The sequence below is a fragment of the Natator depressus genome, chromosome 7, assembly GCF_965152275.1.
Source record: "Natator depressus isolate rNatDep1 chromosome 7, rNatDep2.hap1, whole genome shotgun sequence".
NCBI lineage: Eukaryota > Metazoa > Chordata > Testudines > Cheloniidae > Natator > Natator depressus.
The window spans coordinates 89,520,079-89,546,540 of NC_134240.1; the positions used below are offsets into that span (position 1 = coordinate 89,520,079).

Here is a 26,462-nt window from a genome sequence, read left to right on the forward strand (position 1 = left end):
TGACGTGCGCAGAGCATTGTCCTTTTATTTAGATTGGACTAAGCCCCTTAGGGCTTCCCCTAAACTTTTTCATTTCAATCGCAGAATGATCCAGAGGCTAATCCATGTCTGCGCAGAGAATATCCAATTCAATAGCAAACTGCATCCGCCTGTGCTACCAACTAAAGAAGGTGAATCCTCCAGCTTCTGTTAGAACACGCTCCACCAGTTCTTTGTCAACATCTGTGGCATTCTTATGTAATATTCCCTTCACAGATATTTGCAAAGCCGCCACCTGGGCTTCAGAGCATACCTTTGCTAAACATTATGTTCTTACTCAGGGATCCCCCCAACTGACATTTGAATGGGCCGAACTGTGCTCTCTGCAGCTTTCTTACCAGATGTTAACTCCGTACTTCCTTAAGAGACGCTGCTTTTTCAGTCACCTGGAGTGGAGCACCCACCGGGACATCTCTCAAAGAAGAAGAGGAGGTTACTCACCTGTGCAGTAATGGACGTTCTTCAAGATAAGGCCCTGTGGGTGCTCCACTACCTACCTCTCCTCTCCCCCCACCCCCCAGCATTTCGGAGTTTGGAGCGGTCTCCATTGTAGAGAAGGAACTGAGGAGCCCAAGCCCCGCACGTTGTTGAGGCAGGCACTGCGCAAGTACTGCTGTAAAAATATCCGAGTGAAGGCACCAAGGGGCGCACCAACACCTGGAGTGGAGCACCCACAGGCACACTCATCTCGAAGAACGTGAGTTACTGCACTGGTGAGTAACCTCCTCTTCTACTACTTATTCCCCATACTTCTCTCATTAAGATACTGATTTGATTTCCCTCCATGTTCTCTCGTCTCTTCCTTATCCCTGCTGTAGCTGCCTATGCTCCCCCCAGATTCCGACCCTTCTCCCATGTCTCCATAATGATGACAATGACGAAATCTAGTCTTTCTCAGCAAACCCCAAAATCAGTTACCGATTCCAGCTTAGATTTCACTCAACTATAATGGTTTTAACCAATCAATTAATACTAGATAGTCGCTTCCGCTCCCCGCCCCGCCACATACATTGGTCTTACTGAGCAAATAGACAAACAATAATTTAACCCTAGACATTTGGAGAGCAGAATTAATGGGTACAGTATAGGTCTCTCTGAATGGGAAGATGAGAATGACTTGTATTCTGAAATGATACTTCAGAATGGTCGCAATTGAACAAGATCAGATATCTAAACAGTGTACTGACTGTTCCAGCAAAACCTGGCAAAGGTAACTAACAAATATCTGTAGAATAGATATGACAGTCTGCAAACAATATGAAAAATGTGAATCTTCAGTAGGTTTTATTAATCTCCATTAATAGTCAAATGGGTAGATGCTGATTGTTGAAGCTGTCATCGTACAGTATGTATGATTAAGCACTGTACAGTAGGAAGGTGACCATCTACATATTCTAGGGACAAGCTATGGTTCAGTGCTCTCCTTTGACGGAGAGTAATGATGAAATCCCTATGGAGGTTCTAGTTGGAAAAAAGAAACACTTGTTAGATAATTTGTATTGATTACAGTGGTATTTTGTTCTGATCTGTTAACTAAATATTCTTGTTGCCGCAGATTGCGTGTATGATTTGAGTCAGTCCTTAAGATCCCTGTCTGTTGGCCCGCCCTGTTTTTTTTTAAAGGGCCAGGGGCCGGATAATGTTTATCCACACCAAGGATGGTTTTTGGGGTAAATAGTGAGGTCCTCAGATACGTGATTTGAGCCATAAGTACATATCAATGTTAAGAAAATCATATATCTTTAAACAGAGGGTCAGAGCCCTATTTAAAGTCTCATGGTAAATACCTAAATATCATGTTGATGATGATAGACAGTCTCTGTTCTCTAAGATCTGCTGTCTCCCCTCCACTTTGATCTGATTATTTGGTTGAGGATAATATGCACTAAGTAATTTTAGGAATACTGTTTATAGACAAGTATAATTTTAAAATGTAGTTTCTAAGAGTTTTTGTACTTCCCTGAATGTCCATTATATAACTTAATGTTGTATTTCAGGTACTGTTCTTCGAAGATTTATAGTTCCTGATAATTAAAATCCTATGTGACTTATTGAGTTGGAAGTAGAATTGGGCTCAAAAGAACAAACTCTGGCCCAAGACAACGAACTGCCTTTTTCTGTTGGGGCAAAGACCAAAAATTGGCTTTAATTTGATGCTAAATTCTCTCCCCAAAGCAACCCACAATGTGCATATAGCCTGCTTAGAGGGGTTCAAATCCCAGGGGACAGTAACCAGGGAAAGTTTTGAAGTTAACAAGCAAGGCAAATTAATTCTCACAAGGGTCTTGTGGCACTTAGACAATGTAGACAGGAAGTATGAATCCAGTTGCAAGAGGAAGTATGACTAATTGAAGAGTACAGCCGCCAATATTTTTATGGCTCCTCTTGAATTTCCTAGGCAAAGGAACCGTATCTGTCCTACTCTTGGCCAAAATAATGGGAAGACAAGGCAGTTACTACCTCTGGCAGGAGCCATTTCAGATTCTGTCAGTTATCTGGGGCAGAACTTTGTTATTAGATGCTTTTGGCTCCAAAGACAGTAGAATGTGTCTAAGCCCACTAAAGAAAACTTGATGCCAGAAGTACAGGCTGTCAGCCCTTTCCACCTTGAAGTCAAAGTTTGACTCCCCCCACCCCTCCAAAAAAAAAAAAAAAAAAAAATGGACAGACAAAAGATTAGAAGTGAGTGTTCGCAGTAATGGATAGAAGGTAGCACAGTAGTTCTGTTCCCCTGGAAAAGGGGTTTATCATGTATCCTCTACTCTTAGACCTAAGATACCCGAATATAATGCTTTCTAAAATTCAGCATAAAAAATGTATTCATACAAACAATACTTTTCAGCATCAATAATTATTTCAGGAGATCTACTTCCTCCTTATTGCAGTTACAGAGAGATTTGGAGTGCTTCAACCAGTGGTTGATCTGGGAATAGCTAGCTTTATTGCACATGGTGATTTTCAGATGGACATTAAAGCACCATTGTGACAGTGAAGCCAGGGAACTTTCCTGCATGTTCCCATAAAAAGAGGCACTGGCATCCACATCTAGTGCCTCCTCAGAGGTGGTTCGAATAGTAGCTGTGGCACTGCTAGTAGGTCCCAGATTGCTTGGTCCCAGATTGAAGCAACCGTGGCAGTGTTATAGTTTGGGTTGTTTCATACAAGGGCCCCTTTTAACATCTGTCCACGTCTTGATGTTCCTGTCTTTGGAGGAACCGCTCTTTGAGCCAGTGGAGTTGATGTCAAGATTGTTCTGTCTGAATAGATCAATGGGTATGAGTTATGTTCTGAAATGGTGTCTCAGAATGGCTATAATTGGAGATCTGAGTTTGTTCAAACCGTGTCCATCGTGTCATATCTGAATGATTTATGTCTGACCCAAGAGGCTGATTTAACATATTGTACTCAATATTTGGGTGATATGCTGTGTTTAAAATCTGGCAATGCTTACCGCTTTTGATGTTGGTAGTGCTACCCCAGTGGAGCATTTACTAGAGGGACAGTGTTAGAAAAAACTTTTGGGTTCTGCTTTTCATGACATACTGTCCATGTTACGGTGCAAAAGTAAAGGGGGAAGGAGCATCAGCACATTTAGAGTCCGCTCAGGAACACCATCCTAGAAGAAATGCTCCATATCCATATTTTGAAACATTGGGTCTTTGCATTCAAGTCTCAGTTTATTTTTCCTTTTGGTACTGATGTAGAAAGACCACATCAATGAATTCAAAACTCTGGCACACGTTTCAGTAGATCTAATTCTGTGGGCATACACTTGCCTAGCATCCATACAATAAGCTAGTCTACTGGGAAAACACCAACTTCTCTAAGGAATGATACAGATATCAAGGTGGATTAAAAAAAATTTTTAAATCAAATTTTAAAATTTAAATTGGATTTTTTATTTAAATCTTAGTTTATTTTTAAAACTAACTTATTTATAATTAAATTTGAATTGATAACCTATGTTAAGGCTTGAATTTATTGTAATCTGTTAATCATTTGAATTAATTAAAAATATTTTGTACATATTTGTTGCCAACCTTTAAAGAAAGTCAAACCACTGCATCGGTGGAAGTCACTAGCTAAGCACCTGGTACCAGGGATTGTTGAAGTGCTAAACTAGCTTTTTTATATCAGTAGCCTCATCTGCAGGTGCAAAGAGAATATTTTCTTTTTCAGTTTATTCAACTAGTTCAGCTTGCTGACTAGTTCAATAAAAGTTAAGAAACCATTTGGGAGTTGAAAAGGCAGGAAAGCTTGTTTTCCTTTTCCACTCTCTGAATAAAAACCAGGTGTGAGACAAGATCTCCTAGTTCTGAAATTTTGGAAGGGCACAGTGACCAGAAACAGTTCAATTTATTCACTACAGATTCTTTTGTTTAATAATTGTTAGTTTTAAATGCAAAACATATTTTTGATAAACATTTTTCTAATGTATCCAGCACATAAAGGTAGTTTTATTTAATTAATAAAAATACACTTTTTATGCACTTTTAATTACATTTTAATTTCTAGCCAAATAGAGCTTAACAAAAAATACAAATAAAAATAGTAAATAAGAAATGCTTCATTTACCATGTTCTAACCAAAGTAAAAATTTAAGAATCTGAATAAATGGGGGTTAATTACTTAACGGCATAGATATAGTATGTTCTCTTGGTTAGCAAACAGAAGCGATAAATTTAGTGCAAAGGCTCTATTTAGTTGCAAATCAACATGTTGTAATTATTAACCTTTCTTTAGGAAAATAACTCAAATACAAATGCAAAATCTATTTAAATCAAGGTTTCCCTGTTTGCTAATTGAAATTATGATTAAAATTAATTCACCCTAATAGATTTCTCCTCTTTTTTGTCATAACTTTCTTCAATAAGGATAAGCAGACATACCATGGACTTGATTAAAACTCAAGTATTTTTTTTTCCATAAAACTATACCACTTAAGCAAATCTCTGCTTTTTATTCCTTCTGCTTTAAGGTCCTCAGGAAAGCAAAAAAATGTGATATTCCACTTTAGCTTAGTCTGCCTATCAGTGTGTTAGGACTTGAGACATAAAGACCCTGTCCTTTGGAAATAAGAACCTAGTTGATTTGAGGCATAATTGCTGTCTGTGCTGAAAGAAAATTGGTCATTGTTTCCGAGATGTGCCAAGCTGCCACTTGGCAAGATTGGAGAGTTCACCATCTACTTCAACAAGTGTGTTTCTGCCGAAGTTGATACAGCATTCAGAGTATCAACTGTTACCATATAACTGTTTCTCCCTCGATCTGGTCTTAATGTTAGCAGTCTTGGTAAGGATTGGAGAGATTCCTGTACAAAGTGTGTGTTCCAGATTGGAGATGATATAAGTAGAAGAGGAAACTTTTTCCTATCTGTATCTGTTTTCCTATGTAGCTCCCCCCTTCTGAAGTCCTGTCAAGCTGCATGTTAGTCATTTTTAGCCTAAGGGCTATGTTTCTGAATTTAAACAAAGTCCAAATTTGTATTAGGAAAATATTTAAAAGCTTCTTTAAGAAATGGATCTGCTGAAGCAGCTGTTGAGATGATGCCCGAAGTGAAAACCTTGTCGTCAGACTGAGTTGTCTGACAGCTACTTGTAGACATTCATTGTACAGGTACCATAGGGAAAAATATCTATTGTATGTAATACAGAAACATTTCGAGTTGTAAAAGGCCTTATTTTTGCGGCATTTTTATAAAGGCAAAAATTAAGGCTGTCAAACAATTAAAATCATGATTGTGGTTTTAATCACACTATTAAACAATAATAGAATACCATTTATTTAAATATTTTTGAATGTTTTGTACATTTTCAAATATATTTCAATTACAACACAAAATACAAAGTGTACAGTACTCACTTTATATTTTTATTACAAATATTTGCACTTTAAAATAGAGAAGAAATATTTTTCAATTCACCTCATACAATTACTGTAGTGCAATCTCTTTATTGTGAAAGTGCAACTTACAAATGTAGAATAATTTTTTTGTATAACTGCACTCAAAAACAAAACAGTGTGAAACTTTAAAGCTTACAAGTCCACTTAGTCCTACTTCTTGTTCAGCCAATCGCTAAGACAAACACCTTTGTTTACATTTATGGGAGGTCATGCTGCCCGCTTCTTATTTACAGTGTCACCTGAAAGTGAGAACAGGCATTCGCATGGCACTGTTGTAGCTGGCATTGCAAGGTATTTACGTGCCAGATATGCTAAACATTTGCATGCCCCTTCATGCTTTGAACACCATTCCAGAGGACATGCTTCTCTGCTGCTGATGGCTTCTGTTCAGTACTGATCCAAAGTAGTATGGACTGATGCATGTTCATTTTCATCATCTGAGTCAGATGCCACCAAAGAATGTTGATAATCTCATATTGGTACCTTCTTTGCGTTTTGTCAAATCTGCAATTAAAGTATTAAATTGAATCTGTATATTGAATCTGTATACTGTAAGTTACATACTATATTGTAGATTGTTTTGAACTGTATAATTCTCGAGGAAAAATACTGACCATGTTTTGTCACTAATTTTGTTCTGAAAATAACAAAGAATAAGCCAGGATATTTTTTGATTAACTTATTGCTGCATTCAAATTGTAAAATAGTTAAATCAGTTTAGGGAAGTTATTCTTCAACTGTAGTTTCTCAAAACAAATATTTAATGCAGTGTACTTGAACAATCCTGTAGTGTGACAGGGAGTTGGGCTAGCTGGCCTAATCTAATAGATCTTTCCATTTCTAATTTCTGTGAAACCTCTAGCAATGGGTTTCATAATGGAAATAGTAGTAGCACTATAATTTTATAGGTGGTGTTAGCAAGCATGGCTACAACATAATACAGACTTGAAATCTTGTAGGAGCATAAATCCTGTAAAGACTTTTTAAAAATACAGGTGGTTCATATGTCCTTCCTACTAAATATATGCTGATACTAATTGAAATCTGTTTTTCTAAAAAGCAACATCATGTTGTAGATTGCTTTGTGGACCTTAAAGCCTTTTGAGTTTTTATATTAATTAGTATATAAAATTGAGGGTAGCATTCCATAATACTTTTTGCCTCGTATCACCTGTAGAACTTATATGTACATGAGTTGAAAAATCCTTTAGCACAATGTAAGAGAAGCTGGACCCTGTGCTGTTATGCTGTTTCGCTGCCTCTCCTGTGGTCTGCCTGCATTTGAAGATTTTGCGGAAAGGTAAAGCAGGTGTGTGGCTGTGTGTGGAAAGAGGAAAAAAAAAATGTACAGAGGAAGCCTTCACCTCTCCTTATCCCTCACCCCAAACCAGGAAATTGGTTTCGAGGCAATTTTTCCCCTTGGCTAGTGGCTTTAGGCTTTGGACTAACAGGTTTGAGGTAACTTTTTCCAGCCCCTGATTTCCAGCAATGAAGATGGTATTACCACTAAAATGCATAAATGTTGAACTTGTGTCCACTGTGACTTTATACTTAGAACTGATTTTATTAGCTTGACTTTAGTTAACAGGCAGGAGTCACTTACTGTGAATACTAATTAATGGTTTGGATTGTTTTTGAAGTTTGGTTTCTCTTTATTTAGGGAGTAACTATTCCCAGTCAGAGACGCTATGTATATTACTATAGTTACCTGTTAAAGAATCACCTGGATTATAGACCAGTGGCACTGCTGTTTCATAAGATGATGTTTGAAACAATTCCAATGTTCAGTGGCGGAACTTGCAGTAAGTACCCTTTACTCCATATTAATGGATCTTATCTTCTAAAATGTATAGGTAATTGAATTAGTGTATAGTTACTTATGTAGCTCCTTGCGATTGAGGCAACGTACTAAAGCCATTACATAGCAGGACCAACTTTCCTTTTTAAGCAGTAAGATGTCTTAGCAGTATAAAGAATCCTGTTTAGAGTCTTGGACTCTGTTGGGCTCAAATCCTGTCAGGAGGGGGCTATGCACTCTTTCATCCTTGTAAGACTTCTATGTAGCCTGTGTGGGATTTACCAAACCTTACAAACCGGTGCTGTTTCATTAAACTTTAAATTGGGAAACATTTAAAGTGGTTGAGAAGTTAAAAGTGCATTTGTTTGGTTATTCAAAAGTCAGTTAAAAACACAGCAACATTACTGAAATAATACTGCTGAAAAATAGTTTTGGTTCTGTGAGTGGTACATAGGGATTTTGTTGCCTTTGAGAGTCTGATTGTTGAACCAACTCATGACATTTTTTTAATCATTGGACTCTAAAATATGTGATTCTACTGGATATGTTACGTCTATTTGCGTCTTTCTGAAGGAAGGTCTTATTTCAGAAGCTTATAAAGTAACATATCTAGCCCAATGTAAGTCTGTCTGGTTTGCGAGTATGCTGTATATTGGAAAGCAAATTGTCAGCTGACTTGAGTTGTTTAATGAAAATCTGTATTCACCTTTGTCTTTGTGAGACTGAATTTCAAAGTAATTGCATGGTAGCATGCATTCCTATTCTGTTAATGTACAAAAATGTTGCTTTCCATCATTTTGGAATTGGAATTACTGTAAGGGGCAATATACTGAAACTAATGCCATTGCAATATACAACCTGAACATACATAGACTTAAAAGTAACCGAGTGTAGGTTTTTATAGAGATACATAAAAACTAGCTTGATTTGCGGGAACAGGAAGGGAGGAGGCTGTCTGCAAACAAAAAAGAGAAACCACCAAAATGGTAAAGTGAAGATTGCACAGATATATTTGCAAATATCTGTTCAGCACAATTCAGGCCTCACTGTAAAAAAAGATAATGCTTAGTTTTTTTTAAAATTATCCTCGGGTGGCTTTCTACATTACCAATCTGCATATAGGTTTAAACATGTACTTTTTGATAAGCTTCTCTATTACTTCTACTCCTGGTGAGTTAATGAATTATTAGACAAATGCATTGAAATACCACAATGTGTTTTTCATCACAATAGTGTGGTTTCTATGAGGTTTTAAATGCCATTTCAGGTAGCAAACCTGTAATTGACTACTTCTTGAATCTGTGTTCAGTTTGTACCTGTTGTGATGGTATTAACTTCAACAGACATAAAGAGCTAAATATTATCACCCCTTCTGTGAGTTCTGAGGCCCCTGACTCAACAGGATCAATGTGGCTTTTCTTCAGAAAGGGGAGTAGTGGCAGGATTTGAAGACCCTGTATATGAGGGTTTGAGCAAGGAGATGCAGTTGTAAGTGTTATGTTATTCAGTCCTGTAGCTAGAGTGCTCTGGCTGTAGACTCTACAATTCTGAGGCTGCAATAATAGATTCAAAGTTGCTTCACAGTCAAGGGCAAGATTAGTTCCCCAATCCCAGGGGTGGCCAACCTGAGCCTGAGAAGGAGCCAGAATTTACCAGCATACATTGCCAAAGAGCCACAGTAATACGTCAGCAGCCCCCCATTAGCTCCTCCAACCTGCTCCCAGCACCTCCCACCCACTGGAAGCTCAGCACCTCCCCCTCCCTCCCTGCACCTCCTGATCAGCTGTTCCGTGGCATGCAGGAGGCTGGAGGGGACGGAGTGATGGCACTTCAGGCTCAGGGGACGGGGCAGGAATAAGGGGAGGGCCTGTGGCAGAGCCAGGGGTTGAGCAGTGAGCACCCCCCAGCACATTGGAAAGTTGGTGTCTAGCTCCAGCCCCGGAATCGGTGCCTATACAAGGAGCCGCATATTAACTTTTGAAGAGCTGCATGTGGCTCCGGAGCCACAAGTTGGCCACCCCGCCGAATCCCTTAGATGCCCAGTGAACAGCCTGGATTAGATATTAACAGATAGGATTTGACCAAAGTGTTTTTCTAGTCTTAAAAGTGATTGTGATAAAGTTGCTGAATTTTGTTTTCTTTCAGTAATTTATAGATCAAATATGCTTAGTTTACAAGTGTAAATGCTTTTCTAATTCCTATTGCTGCAGACTTAACTTGAGTTAAAAGTTAAATTGCTAATGTTTTATGGATCATCACTAGCAGTAAAGTTTGTGGGCTTGATTAATTCAGATTTGATAGCCCTGTTATTGTCAGTGTCTGTACATTTGTTGAGATTCACATTTTTGACACAGTAATTGGGATTTAGTTAACAGTTCTGTTTACGTGTAAATCATAATAGAATCCAGTTTATTCTGGCACAACTGTCGTGGCTCTACAGCGCAAACAGGATTAAAAAGTAGAAAACTTACGTTCAGTAGTGTCTGCTTATTTTAATGACAAAAGTGTTTTGAATATGCAAAGGGATCAAACTATTAAGAAGTTGTCATTTTTACAGTCGCTTCTTACCATAATTTTATTATAAATTAGAATGTAGAATAACCATCTAAGCATCTTACTATGGTATCATAGGTGGAAATTCTGACATTACGAGAGTTACAGGATTCTGCTAAGCAGTGTTTTTATTCTTTAATGTTTTAAAAGATCTTTCAGAAAAGTGGTTTATTTTCTTGTTTACCATATCACATTGGATAGTTCTAAATACATACTTTTTAAAATCTGTTGTACATATTGCAAATGATAACCCTTTGTGAGTCTGTTAACCCAGGTTTTGACAGTTAAAAGGTATTACTTGTGAAATGATACTCTTCTATGTTTTACCATGCAGATCCTCAGTTTGTGGTATACCAACTAAAGGTAAAGATATTTACCTCCCCTTCAGGACCCCCAAGACGAGAAGACAAATACATGTACTTTGAATTCCCTCAGCCATTGCCGGTGTGTGGTGATATCAAAGTAGAATTCTTCCACAAACAGAACAAGATGTTGAAAAAGGTTTGTTCTCTCCATTGAGGAAAATATTGTAAAGTGCTGTGCAAGTGGGAACTGGGTGCTTCTGTTGTAGGGCTTGGGTCTATTAGGAGTTATTTTCAGTGGTGAGGGTAGCTGCAGAGATGAAGCCTATGACATCTTGTTTGCCAAAATCCTGACTTCTGCCACAAAATTAGTACAGGCTAGTCTGAGAACCCTTTTGAAAGAAGAATAATGTGTGTGGAAGGTAGGTAGAAATTGTGCTAGAGAGGTATGCATGCAGTAGCATAGATATGGGGATATCTAACTGAAAGAGGTAGTTGTGTTCTTAAGAGTGTACAGGCATTTTTTTTTATGTGGTGAATTAGCTTTCAGATAAGCTATGGAGAGGCATCTAAAGTGCTAACAGGCATCTGAGAGCTTAGTTTATGCTTATCAGGAGACAGAGGTAAAATATGGGGTTTTTTTGACCTGTATAGGGGAGGGAGCAGTTGAGGGGAAAAAGGTAAACTTTAGATTAGCTTGGAACACTTGCTTTTCATTCTTTTATAACCAGTTCTATATTTAATAGCCATTATTACAATGCCACAATACACAGGCAAGATTCGCTGTCCAGAGGAGCTTAGATTCGGAGTTAAGACAAAACTCAAACTACTCCAGTATTATCTTGTTCTTAGGAGACAAGAAGGCAAGCGATTGTAAAGCAAGAAGATGCCATCATTTTCTAGCCAAATGCATACATCTCATGTCTTTGAATAACGTGTATGCAATACATTGTGGTGGGATGTAAAGGTTTTATCAGCTAAATTTGTGGATGACTAAATTACTGACAATTAGCAAAGCTACGAACAAATTATGCATGTCATTCCAAACAAATATAGTTAACCTGTGTACTACTCCACCATGTATCCTGTATTCACTCTTACTTTTTTTGCAAATAGTTGTGAATTTTAAACTTTTGTATTTAATTGGGACTATTTCTTATTCCTCACCAGTTAAACCAAGTACCTTAGTTCAGGAGATGCTATATAGGGCGCAGAGAGCTATCGACATTTTCTAGAAATGTTTAAAATTCCTTTTCTGAACGTAAAAATTAATGAATATAAGGCACAGTGGTAGGTGTGGGGAAAGTAGCATCAAGGGGACTTCCAGTTGTATAGCATAGACTAAGAAAGGTGGTCATAAGGGAAATAAAGAAAACAGAGATAGGAAGGAGCAGTATCCTTGTCTTACTAGGTTGATCTTGTGATTTCCTCTTACACTTTTAAGACTCTATTTTAAATGTAAACTTTAAAAAAAAATCTTATCTGTACACCATTCTCATGCCTGAATCTTAGCTTTTTTTAAAAAAAGAAAAAAGCTAAAAACCTTTGAGAGTATTGGGTGAAGGTTTAAATGTAAGCCAGGCCCCCTACTGGTCATTTCATGCCAGCTCCTCCCTGGTATAATGCTGTCCTTCCAAACTGATGTGACTGTTTATATTGCCTCTGGTCAGCCAAGGTGCTCCCCACGAGGTCCAATATGTCATTTGCTATTGTTTCAGGATTCTAGTGATTCTTGTTGGGTAACTGGTTAATCTTTTGTGCTTCCATCCAGCACAGTCAATTACAGTATTAAATTTGTACGTTCCATGGCACACTTATCAGCGCTTACATATTTTTCTCAGCACTCTTTTCAGCACAGACCAGGAACCCTTTTCTGCCCTCCTTTGCAGCATGGGGCACGGGTCACTTGCAGGCTTAAACTAGTGTAAATGGTGAATTTTTGGTAAATTAAACTCTTGAAACCATGATTTGAGGACTTCAGTAATTCAGCCAGAGGTTGGGGTCTATTAGAGGAGTGTGTGGGTGAGGTTCTGTGGCTTGCAATGTGCAGGAGGTCAGACTAGAGGATCACAGTGGTCCCTTCTGACCTTAAAGTCTGAGAACCAAGGAGGACAAAACTCTATGCCAAGAAATAAGACCCACTTCCCTGGTCAGACTGCTTCCTACATCTGGCGGAAAACCTCTCCTCGTTGCACTGCAAGGAGAAATCACCAGGGTCTGCTCTCAAACTCTCATCCCCGCTTCTTGATTGCTCTACGCCTTGTGTAGCCGTTAACACCAGTGCAAAGTGGGTGTGAAGCACTACCATTCTTATTTTTGGTAGCATTTCACACCTTTGTGGCATGGGTGTAAATGACACCATTGTATAGGGCAGTGGAGACTTAGGGCTTGCCTACACTGGAAATTTACAGCTCTGTAACTTTCTCGCTCGGGTGTGAAAAAACACCCCCCTGAGCGCAGCAAGTTTCAGCGCTGTAAAGCACTAGTGTAGACAGTGCGCCAGCACTGGGAGCCCCTCATGGAGGTGGTATTTTTAGAGCGCTAGGAGAGCTCTCTCCCAGCACTGCGCTGTGACCACACAAGGCATGTTAACATTGCCAATGAAGACGTGCCCTCAGACTACAGCACCTCCCACTGAGAGGATTTCTCTTCCTTTAGAGAAAATACCTGTATTCATGATGTCATAGGCTTCCAGAAATAAACCAAGAGCAGAACTTAAAAATAAACACTTTCCTTCCAAGATTCTGGCTTATTCACACAGGCAGTCATGGAACCATTGAGGGGAACTGGGGCTGCCATCTCTGACTCCTGCCCTTCCTGGGTATTAAAAAGGGGTTAAGGAACACCTCAGATTCCTAAGACTGTCAAAACCTCCTTTTTACCAACCTAAAATAGTCTCTGCTAGAGACCCTCCCGGTGTTTTTATCTCTTTCCTAAACATGCTAATCAAGAAGCTAACGAACTCAGTACTGCTTGGTTTCAGAGTAGCAGCCGTGTTAGTCTGTATTAGCGAAAAGAAAAGGAGTACTTGTGGCACCTTAGAGACTAACATTTATTTGAGCATAAGCTTTCGTGAGCTACAGCTCACTTCATCGGATGCATTCATGAAGTGAGATGTAGCTCACGAAAGCTTATGCTCAAATAAATTTCTTAGTCTCTAAGGTGCCACAAGTATTCCTTTTCTTTTTGTCAATACTGCTTGTTAACTGCTATTGACCTGAATCCCCTCTAAGGCTTCAGGGAAGGGTAGTGAGAGAGTATTTTTTGCCTTGGTTGATAACCACCTCCTCTCCATGGTCAAGGGAAGTACACCTGTGCTTGTTCTGGATCTGTGACATTTGATACTACTGATTACCAAATACTCCTGTCCCAGCTCTAAGAAACTGCTGTGTTTGCAGAAGACCCCTGAAATGGCTCATATCCTTCCTAACAAACCAAACTCCATTAGTCATGGCAACAGTTCCTTCAACTCCAGAGTTCTGTAACTCTCCGTTACCTGGAGTCCCATAAAGCTCAGTAATCTTCCACTTATTATTCAGATCTCAACAGTCCACTGAGAGTTGGTGAAACACAAGCTGAAGTGCCAGCAGTATGCAGACACCCAGCAGAGCAACTTGTATGTCAGATGTAGATAGCAAACTCCCAGTTTTCTCAGTACTTAGCTAAATTCAGCAGCTGGCTAAAGCAGAACCCAGGCAAGGTAAAGGAGATAGCAAAGAGGGAAAGACTTTGAACACCTTGTAGCCTCTCTAGCATTCTCCATTATCAAGAGCATCAGCTCTGATTACTAAATCAGTCCTCAGCCTTTCATTTCTTCTGTGCTATTGGATGCCTAAATAGCATGATATAAATGCCCACTTTCATCTTTCATTGTCCATACTATTTGAAACAAAGCTGGCCACAGTATTGAACACAAGCTTTATTGTTGCAACCAATTTTTATATAGATAGATATAAAGCAAAAAACCTGAAACGGCTCCAGCAGGTACAAAAGTCAGCAACACAGGTTGCTGTTAACTCTTCATTGGTACTCTCCTTTGGGCACTGGCTTCCCATTAAAACAGTGCATTTCAAGCCCTCTGTTGCTGATATTCATAATCCTCCATGGGATTTTACCCTTACTAAATCACAGGTTACCTCTCTTCATGGCCATGATCTCCCATGAAACTGTCATCCAGTTGGTGAGTGCAGGACACTGAGCTTTAATAGAAGCTTGCACTTAGACTGTGGAACTCCCAGAAGCGGTAACAGTGGCCATAAAACTGACAGCTTTGCGAGGAAATACAAAATTTGTCATCTTAGCCTTTCCTCAGTTTCTTTGCACACACATTTAATATTTATGAACACACAAATACATATGTATACACAAGACCCTGTAAAGCTAATTCTATTCATGCAGATGGAAACTAACGGAGTAAGTGCTCAGATACTAAAGTTGTGGGATGGTGCTAGGTGGGAAACAAACAAAGGGAGAGAACAGAGAAGGAAAGCAAGCATTTTGCATTGCTTACAACCCCACTTGCCTTAAACTAAAAACCATGTAAAGTCGTGATCACTAGCAAGACCTCTACCATTGCCTGCTTCAAGAATGCTTCCATCAGTTTTTTCAGAGTTGTTCTGTAGTCTTGTAACCACAGATTTAGAAAGCATCACTGCTGACATTTGGCCTCCAAAAAAAATTCCAGTTCAGACTGTCCATGCTTTAGATCTTGTTTTCAAGGTAGTGGAGGCCACTCTCCCTTCACCCAAGAAGATTTTTTTCACAATGTCCCTTTTTGGTCAACTGAAAATTTTTTCATGGTGTTTTGCCCCTACTTTCTGTTTTCAAGTACATTAGAATCTCAGTTACGAACTGACCAGTCAACCGCACCTCATTTGTAACCAGAATTATGCAATCGGGCAGCAGCAGAGATGATGAAAAAGCAAATACAGTACAGTACTGCTAAATGTACACTACTTAAAAAAAAAAAAGCAGCATTTTTCTTCAAAGTAAAGTTTCAAATCTGTATTAAGTCAATGTTCCTTTGTAAACTTTTGAAAGAATAACCATAACGTTGTGTTCAGAGTTACAAACAATCTCAGTTTCTGAGGTGTTCATAACTCTGAGATTCTACTGTATATTGGAAGTAGGAAGCCTGCAAAAGGTGGGTCTGTTGCATCCAGGACTTAAATGGACCAATTAAGGAAGATAAGTTCACTGCTGAGATACTAAATGATTTCTTTGCATCAATTTTCCTCAGGGTATTTGGGAGATATCTACCCCAGACCTGGTCTTGTTCATTTTTCAGGCATATGTTTTTATTGGCCTTACCTTTCTGGGAGCATTGCCTTCTGTGCAGTTGAAGAAATGGAAGTGGGTGACACTTGAAGGCCAGTAGGGGATTTGGCTCACAGTCTACTGCAGTTGCTTTTGTAAGGGTTAAAATAAATCTTACAAATTAAGGTAGTTCTACCACTTTGTGCTAAGGTGCTAAAGCTTGGGAATCCTGAAAGGTATTGTCAAAGAAGTAGAAAAGTCCAAGGTGAGTACGTTTTCCTTATTTGAACACAGTAAGTTACTAAAAATAAGTTTCACTTGTTCTGATAGACTTTGGTTAACTTTCTCCTTGATGTGACTGAAGAGCATTTTCAGTAACTTGGAAGAGTTAATTTAGCTCCAGTACCGCTGAATATTGTCTACATCAAGGACAACATATTTTAATATGAAATGATACTTTGTAGGTTTTCCTGTCAAGTTATGTGACTGTTAAATAATCCCTTAAAAGAATAGGGATTGCTAAATGACCCTAGCTTTAAAAGTGGTGGAAACATAGCACTCTTAATCTTTACAGAGTACTGTGTAGACACTGAATGTCAAAATATTTTTACATCCGCAATTCTGGAAAGAAGACTGCATTTTTTTTTTTTAATTTGCCTATTTTAAAAGCTCCAAGGACATGTACAGGATAAAAAGTTTAAAAAAAAATCCTTTTCTTTTTATTGAAAACTAACAAGTCAAATGGACGCTTTCCTTGAATAGCCCTACCACCCACAGAGGGAAAGGATTAAAGATGTGATAAATTGGAGTTGGCCATCAGTAGAGCCCATGAAAATCTGCCGACATCAGCTTTATACCCACGTATATCTGCAGATCATTTTTGTGGCTCGGATGCAGATACAAATTGTGTATCTGCACAGGGCTGTGCAGCACACACTCACCCAAACAGAGCAACTGTCACCTCAAGCTCCAGCTCAGCTTTCTGAATCGTGCTGCAGCAACAATAGCCCACTGGGCATTCTGGGAGTTGTAGTCCCCTGCTTGCTTGGATGGGAGGAGGTAAACTACCACTCCCAGAAGGGAACGTGAGCCAAGCGCAGCTGAGTGTTAAAGCAACTGCAGCGGCTTAGAGGTGTCTGAGCCCCCCCAGTGGGAGGGTGGCGCTGCACACAAGGGCCCAGGATACAGCCTCCCTGCCTGGAGCAGGGAAGACGGTACTCCAGGGGTCCTTGGGGAGAAGTGGGCAGTGGTTGGGGGTTTGGCATAGCCCTGCGTTACTGGTGTGGGGTGATCTGTGGTGCTGTTAGCAGAGCCTTGCAAATCCGCAAATCTGGATATTTGCATCCACGGACAATTTATGTGGATCATGGATCAGATGCAGGTACAATTGTTTGTATCTGCACAGGGCTCTAGCCATCAGGGCATAACATAAAGCCTGATTCAGTAGATTTGAGCTCAGAGCGACTATCAGGGGAGTGGACCTAGTTCCCAAGTTCCAAGAGTGATGTGCCCCCAGTTTCGACATCTTAATCGAGTGATTGTTCACAACCACCTCAGCTAATCTAAAATGTTGGCCATGTAGGAGAGTTTCTGTCCAGGACCCAGACAACACATGACTTTCAGGTTGTGGATTTCTGTATGTAATTTCACCTGGAAACTAAAGAAAATTAATGCAGCCTTTGGATGATGTATACTTGTTTGATATTGTTGACTGAGTGGGGATCCATGTTCTGCAATATATTGAGTCTTCAAGGCTAACTCCACTTACAGTGCATTCCAATAATCCAGTTGGGAGATCCACAAAGGCATGGATGATGTCAGTGAGGTACATATTAGAGGATAGTGGTAAATCTCCAGCTAATTGTACATAAAGGCAATTTTGACCATCATTGCCACCTGTCTCCCAGTTAGGGATTTGCAAATATGCCCTGGATTTCAAATTTCCTTGAAGGTGGGTATATCCTCTCAATAATGACAGGGATATACACATATGCCTGGGAGGTTGTTTATGCATATGTATATGTAAAATAGTAATGAAGCAGTTGCAGAGATGAAATACAAAGCCCGTGAAGAATTCTTGCAGGATGAGGAATGCTGAGTTGGTGTAGAGCCACCGCAGCTTCTGTGCCACCCCCAACCCTTCCAAATCATCAGCACTGTGGTGTGGTCTGGAAGGGTTGGGCGTTTTTGTTCTTGTTGTTTGTTAGAAACACATCTGAGCCCATCATGTTATATGGGCACTAATAAAAATACATAGGGTAGGTCTACACTACCTGCTGGATCGGCAGGTAGCGATCGATATATCGGGGGGTCGATTTATAGAGTCATCGATCCCCGAGCGCTCTCCTGTCGACTCCGGAACTCCAGCGCTGTGAGAGGCGCAAGTGAAGTCGATGGGGGAGCTGCGGCAGTCGACTCAGCGCTGTGAAGACACCGCAGTAAGTCGATCTAGGTATGTCGACTTCAGCTACGCACCTTACATCGACTCCTCCCACCCCCAGTGTAGACCAGGGCATAGTTTCATTTGTTCAGAAGGAGTCCAGTCCCCGTTCTACTCATGTATAACACCATTGGATGTTTGATTTTTTTTTTGTAAGACCATTGCTTTTTTGTGGACCACCACCAGTTTTGTGAGGTCATTCTTCAGGGTAGCTATTGTGGCAAGGGCTGTAGCAATGTTAAAAATTGCTCTGCCTTTTGCTCTGAAGGTGGTAAAATCCATTTTGAGCTTTGTCAGGAGCAGAATCAAGAAGGAAGGAAATTTTGTCATGGTGGGTTTCAGGGAGAGAAGCAATCTTAGTCTGGACCCAGACATTAATGGCATTGAAGATCGGGTATTGGTTGGCCAGTATGGAGGAGAAAACCAGATATGGACATTATCTATCGATCATTATATATATCCTGTATACAAATAAAATTCAGGGGTTATAAAGGTTGTTTAATAGTATCTTAACTTTCATCAGAGATGTAACCCATAAAGGACAAAACACCTTTATTGCTGCTTGCCTAGGAGTGTATGTGAAAAAACAGGCATCTGCAATAGTATCCCACAACACCTCTAATTAAAATCAAGAGCATAAATTATCGGTACTTATTAGTTGTATGTTACATCAGTGAATGTACAAATCAGTCTGAGACTTGGATTAAATATTTACATCTCTTTGCTTGTGCACACTGGAACGCTGCAGTGCAGGATAAACTGGTTTATACTTTTTTGCAGGTAATAACTATCAAAGGTGGATTATTTGGAATGCTTAAGAGAAAACGTTTCAACCTTGATTTGATCAGTAGATATGCCAGCAAATATAACTGGGCATCTCAGTAAACATTGATATTACTTTCCTTTCCTTTCTTTTCGGAAGGTCTGCAAATACCTTTTCCAGTGGCTGACCTCCTGTTCTCTCTCTCCCTCCTATCCCACTCTCCCTTCTCCTCTCCCCACCCCCCTTGCCATTTTAGCAAATGCTTGCTTTTAGGTGATCTACGTGAGGGAATAAAATTAATCCTTTTCAGATATTTTCAGTATTGAAGTGTTCTTTCTTACCACACTTCTTTCCTATAAAATTAAGAAAAGCAAAACATTCTGTTGAGTGGAAAACTAACTAAATTACAAATATTAAAACAGATGTCCTTCACTGACGATCAGTGCTACTGATCCAGGTAGTCTGGTAAGGATTGTCTGTGTATCTGTATACAAAATAAAATTGTTTTATATGCTTGGTAACTATTTTCTTGGCACTTTTTGCTATTTGTACTAAGTTTTTAATCTCCCATTTTGTAGATTTGGCCATTTAATTTATTGAAGCCTTTTCGGTTTATGAAGGACCCTTTTAAAAAATTTATTTGATTACCTGAGGAAAATCCATGTGGCGATTAACATAGATAAGATCTGTGTGTTACGTAAGAAGACTAATGAAAATCTACTTCCTGACAGTTGATGTGCCAATGATGTAGTATTGTCTAGATTTTTATGCCTTTCATGGTTTGGTATTGTTAAACTCATCAATTTTTAAAAACCAGACAATGCTTGTATTCAAATAAGATAATATACCATCTGTAAATACTAAAGCAAGCTTGCTTTTTCCCGCAGGAAAAAATGTTTCACTTTTGGGTAAATACATTCTTCATAGGACTGGATGAAAATTCAGACAAAGTAGAAAATGGAAGTCTAGTTGGAGATCAGGAACTTGATGGTATTTTCAGCACAGAACGCTCAGATAATGACAAGGAATATCTAATCCTTACATTAACAAAAAATGATCTAGACAAGGCAAATAAAGACAAAGCCAACAGATATTTCTCTCCAAACTTCAAGGTCAGTATATTTTTTTAAAGAGCCTAGAATAAACAGAATTTTGAAGAGCTGCATGTAGTTATTTAATATATTTTACTTACACACACACACACTATCAAAACATGTTTATCTAGGAACCATTTGTTATATAACTTTCTGGACTGAGGCAAGTAATATATCTGGATATGTCATTTCTTTAAAACAGATAAACTTAAGCATTCAGTAACTGATATTGGAATTATTGCAAAAGAAGGTGATAGATTTTCAGGAGTTAAAACATCATTTTTAAAATTGTAACTTATCTTTAATTCTGAAGTTTCATTCATAATTTATGCTGTGTAAGTTTATTAATATGGTCATGGTCTGAAAAATTAAAACATGCAAACTTGACCGATCCACTCTAGCAGCAAGTAGGAAACCTCAGGGATATAATAGTCTCTATGCTGCTTGTATTTCCTCTTCATGGGCTGACAAGTGGATCCATCATCTCTACCCCAAATATTTGATGAGTTGAGTTCCTTGGTGTGCAGGATTGCATACTCCCTGTTTCAGCATTTGTTCCATAATCTGATTCTGTTCATGTCACTCGGAAGGTTGTGTTTTAATTCCTTGTCTCCACTAAAGAAATGTCTGGTTCCAAGAACCCTTTGGTACTCTTACCTTGCTTATAAAACTTTTGTCTCCTCACACACGCGCGCGCTCTCTGCAAATGACCCACAAATGAAGGAATAGGAAAATTATGGGGGATCACAGAACAATGTGTACCAAATATTGTTTGGATTAACTTGCTTTTAGCAAAGTCTTCTGGAATCTACTGCTCTGGGAGCTGTTTGAAACAGAGGAGGTATTGCAGCCGAAAAGGTTTAGAAGAGTGCTAAAGAATGGTGGTGATACGGCTAACTGCAGTGATTCAGAATAAAAATGATTAATGCATGTACAGAACCACTTGTACTTAAACCACGTCTAGTAAATTAATTCATTTCAGTTCCCAAGTGTAAACATAACTGTAATTATATTAACACTGTCTACTTCAGAGTCTTCAACCTTGTTTTAAGTGAACAGACATGACTGAATCCACATGGGGAGTGTATTTGTGGAAGAAGGTACCATTTTTCTAGCCATAAGTCTGCTTTTAACTGAGGATGCTTCTGCTATTTGGAAACATCACTACAATATCCATCTGTTTTAACCAGTATTTAATACCCACTGATACATAAATTGTATAAAGATGGGTAAAGGAAAAAAGGATAATAGTGCCACAAAGGGCATAATAGTGATTGTTATTGGGTGTTTCTTAATGCTTATGAAGATGTTGGGAGCTCCTAAAGGTGCCTTCCTAAGGTACTTGTTTATTGACATAGGTTCATGAGTCTTACCATTTGTGCTACTGAAAAATTTGTAGGTGTTTTAGATTTGGGACTTGGAATTTTGTATGCCAGATGTTTAAGGTTGATAGAGGTTTTTAAACAAATGTACGTGGTGGAATGATTTTGAAGTACCTATATGATTTGGCAATCTCTAAAGCCAATACTATCATCAAGATTACACTACAAACTTGCTATTATATCTGTGTTGATTAGGGGTATGATTTTTGACTGACATAGCCATGCTGGCAAAAAACCCCAGTGTAGATGCAGTTTTGCCAGCAATACTGTGCTTTTGTTGGCTTAACTTATTTCACTAGACAGAGCCTGGAATAAGCTCTCCGGTGTAAACTGTGTCCACACTAGGAGCACTTTGTCAGTATAGCTATACAAGCAAAGCCTTCCAAGTGTAGGCTTGGCCTGTATTGTCACCACGACTTTAAGAAAGAAAAGTTCAGACTATATTAACTTTTTTGTTTTCTTCCTTTCCTAGGTGAAGCTATTTTTCACAAAAACAGAGGAGCCATCAAATCCAGAGGCTAGCAGTTCTGCTTCAGTAACACCGGATGTTAGTGACAATGAACCTGATCATTATAGATATTCTGACACCACTGACTCTGATCCAGAGAATGAACCTTTTGATGAAGATCAACATACACAGATTACAAAAGTCTGAATATTTTTTTTATCTGGGAAAAAAAACCACAAAGAGACAAACTTGAATAAACTGAAAAAGGACCTTTTCAAATGGCAATAGAACATTGTGTCAGATTACCAATTATAGGAACAATTCTTTCCTGACCAATCTTATTTTGCCCTATAAATCTACAGGGTTTGACACTTGTTGTCCAGTTGAAAAAGGTTACGTAGCTATGTTATGTATATACCTTTTTGTGTCAAAAGGACATTAAAATTTCAATTAGGAAATATAAAGATGGCACTTTCCCATTTTATTCCAGTTTTATAAAAGTGGAGACAGATCTGATGTGTATGCGTAGGAATTTTTCCTTTTGTGTTCTGTCACCAACTGCAGTTGGGGGGGGGGGGGGGAGAGAAAGCTTTCTGATATACAGGTTCACATCCTGCCCCTTTCTTTGCACTTAAGTGGCAACAGATAAGTCTGCAGTTGGCTAAGAGAAGTTTCTAAAGGGTTGTACTACATTCTAATGCATGTATTCTGGATAGGGGAATGGAAAGAAATGCTCTGAAAGGAATATATTATGCTGGACCCTGGACTATGTACCGTATCCGGCTACTTACATGCACCTTTCTTTAGCATGCTGCAGTAATTAATCCTGGACATTTGAGGAATTGGCCGCTGTCACTGCTTGTTGTTTGTGCATTTTATTCTTTTAAGCATAATGGTGCTAGAAAAGGCAGCTAGAGGGAGTGATTCCATATAGGGGTACAGGAATGAACCTTCCACAACATCTAAAGACCCACAAATGAAGGGATATGAAAATAATGGGGTCACAGATAAGAAACACAGCAACAATGACTTAACCATACAAATGTGGAGGCTATCAACCTAAAATGGGCTTGAAACAATTGTTCTAAAAAAGACAATGATTTATTAAATGTTTTTCTCAATTGTAATGGCTGCTCCATCTCCTGTGTAATCAAGGCCAGTGCTGAAAGTCAGATGCTATTAGTACATACATCAGTCAACATCTTACACTTATTTTATTAGTTTTTCAATCATATACCTGCTGTGAATGCTTCATGTGCTGCATTGCGAGCTTTTTTTCTCATTAAATAGAAAATATAACGGTGCACGAGAAACTTCAATTTGAGATTCTACAGGTTAGTGTTTGTTTTGAAGATTTGTGGATGCATTTATTCAATCAGACAGCTGTCAGCCCTTCCACCCCTTTGACCTTACACATTCTATTACATTCATTACAATGAGTTTTGCAGTTTTGCACACTTTTTTTTAAATGTCGTTAACTGTTAGGGAATTTTACTTGAATACGTAGTACCTACAATGTTTAATAAGAGACATTACACATGGAAACCAGTCTTGCAATAAATTCTCAACACTGCACAGATATAAAGATGTGTACTTTTTAAAAGTAGAACATGTCCCAAATATTCTATCTGTTGTTTGCTATTAAAAGAATTAGATATCCAAACTGGCAGTGTTGTATCATTCCTTCATAGGGATATAGCCAGGACAAGGGATGAGCTTCACTTCTGAATATTATGATGACTGACATGCCCAGACTGCAGATAATTTAAGAGTACAACTACTGTTGAATACAGATATGAAGAAATTTTTAAAAATTCTATTCACTATAAAATACACCATGACCTTCAAACTTTTGGAATATCTACCCCAAAATTTACACTTTATGGTGTAAAGTCCAATTTTAATTAACTTACTGGCGCCAACGTTATTAGCTGTGTTCTTATCTAGTTAACAAATGAATCTGGGATCCATAGGACCCAGTACAACAGCACAAACAGAGAATATGAATTGTAAAAAAACAAATTTTGGTAAACAAAGGTGTCACATGCTTTTTCAATATTTATTGGTTAATTTTGCATGTCAAATTCATGATCTAAACTTATAACAAAGCTATTATAGGATTTTCTGATTTATAAGTTAACAGAACAAAAATGCTGGTCCAGTACTCATAATTCCCATTGTTAAATTGGCCAGCAGGCAATGGCTACCTGAAGACCAGACCCTTAACTTTATGCCTTGATACATGTTTCACCTTATGTCTGCTTTTAGCAATTGAAAGTCATGTTGGCTAATAAACAAAAATATTAATGCTTTGAAATACTTTGATTTTAACACTGTTCTATGTCCCACTTTTGGGCTCATGATATCAAAATTAAATTTGTGCGGTTCCAGTATGTAACACTGATGGCCAGAATGGAAATAATGACATTATAATGGGCTTTTGCACTGTTGTTGTTTTTCCTTTGGAATGTGAAGGTCTGAATGAGGGTTTTGATTATGAATGTTTCATTGTTTTTGAGAAGCCTTGCTTACATTTTATGGTGTAGTCATTGGAAATGGAAAATGGCATTTTTTATATATATATAAAAAATATATATATTATATATATTTATATATATATAAAAAAATATATATTATACGTACTCTCCTATACTTTATTTCAGTTACCATCCCCATAGAACTTGACAAGAATTACTATGACTGAAAGGTTTTTGAGTCCTTATTAAAACTTTATTTATGACAGTATTCATAATTCGCTTGAAATGCATTCGGTAGGTAATCTCTGAGTTTCTGGACTGTATACTTAAACTCTTGGATGTGCAGCAGCTTACATGTCTGAAATTACTTGAAGGCGTCACTTTCATAAGAGCTTACTGTTAGGCCCTGTACCATCCGTAGTCATCTGTAGCCCCACTTGAAATGTTTTGCCACAGTTATTCAAGGGCAGTTGTATAAATAGCATCAATATTCTTTGCTGTGGCACAAATTGTAAACTAAAGTGGAGTTTACATACAGCATCAAATGTTTCAGCTTTAAAAAATAAAAATAGGGTGCCAGTGTGCAAGTTCCATGTTTAGTTATAGCAAATTTGTGCAATATGTTAACGATGCCTGTGGTTGCCACAAAGTGCCTCGTTTACCTTTTAAATACTGTTAAATGTGTCATGCATGCAGATGAAAGGGGTGGAACTGTGTGCTAAAAGGGGCTTTAACTGCAGTTTGGCAGAGCTGCCTTTTACTCTGCCAGTTCAAATTTTCAGTCTGTTTTCATATAGCGTGTGTGCGTGTGTGTAATTATATATATATATTACACACACACACACACACACACACACACACACACACACAGAGAGTCAAGCAGCCTTACTCTGATTCAGCCTCTTCAGATACTATTGTGCTGTGCAAAAGTGGCTCTGTGTGTAATGCTATGCACTGAGGATACACAAAAACAACAAAATATGACATGTACAGGATAATGCCTCATACAAATCAGATGTCCATTTGTTATTGTGTTTAACAACCCTTTATCTCTTAGTGTTAAAACTCCACTTAAAACTGATTAAAGTCTCATTCTTGTCACAGTGTGGGTGTTTTATTAAAGTATTTTAGGTGTAAACTGCTCAGATTATATTTTGCTATTAAGAAATGAAGAATCAAGTGTGATCCTGGGAGTAAGGGACATTTCTCTAAAAGGAGAATTTCAGGAAAACTGCTTGTTAAAATCCTTTAAGATTGACTCTTAACAAATTAATGTTGGAATAGGGAATGTGGGTTTGCTTGCACTGATTTTCAAAAACTATAGAATAAATAAAAGTAGGTGAGCCTTTCATTTTGACGCTCTCCAACCTATGAAATATAATACAGCACTTTGATTTCTTGAATTAAATCAGATTAATGACTTTCAGGGAAATTTGTGTTACAGCAATACATATTCTTTTTCTTTCAAATAACATTGAGCTTCCCATGCAAACAAGCTAAACTTTTCAGGAAAATATAATGCAGATCACTGAGATACGATTTATTTTTTTTCTAATCTTAAACCGCCAATGGCTTACTCAAGTCTGCAAGATGCTTTTTCCAGTGGGACTAGTATAATGTATGCATATCATAAAATAAGCTTGAATTTTTTTCAGGCCTGCTGGTCTCTCTGAAATTGATTTTTAAAATAGATCTTGTACATGTCTTAATGAAGAAATACTGTATCCTCTGTTACTTTTTCAGCTTGTCTTACCATTTGAGCCTTAAGGAAGAAAGAAGCCACTTGATTTGTGCTTAAATTCAATGAGGTTGCTACAGATTCAGTGGCTCTGTAAAAGTGGAAAGAAAATGTTTTATTTTGCATTTGGTGATGGTTTAGCAGGATTTGAATTATGGAAATTATACATATGACGACTACTTTTCTACATGCTCTATTCCTGCCTCTTTACTGAAGCTTTTTCATTTAAAAATGGCTTAACATAGGTGTTTGGCTGAGAAAGTCTTCA

General features: G+C 38.3%; 1 protein-coding gene across 1 annotated transcript in view; it reads left to right on the plus strand.

Annotated features, from left to right (window-relative positions):
- PTEN (phosphatase and tensin homolog) overlaps positions 1-22,506 on the plus strand; it is a 90,293-nt gene extending 67,787 nt beyond the window's left edge. The window contains exons 6-9 of the mRNA XM_074959025.1: positions 7,604-7,745; positions 10,629-10,795; positions 19,943-20,167; positions 22,004-22,506. Coding sequence (XP_074815126.1) covers positions 7,604-7,745; positions 10,629-10,795; positions 19,943-20,167; positions 22,004-22,186 — 717 coding nt within the window. The 3' untranslated portion in view covers positions 22,187-22,506. The remainder of the gene's footprint in view (positions 1-7,603; positions 7,746-10,628; positions 10,796-19,942; positions 20,168-22,003) is intronic.
- The last annotated feature ends 3,956 nt before the right edge of the window (positions 22,507-26,462 follow it).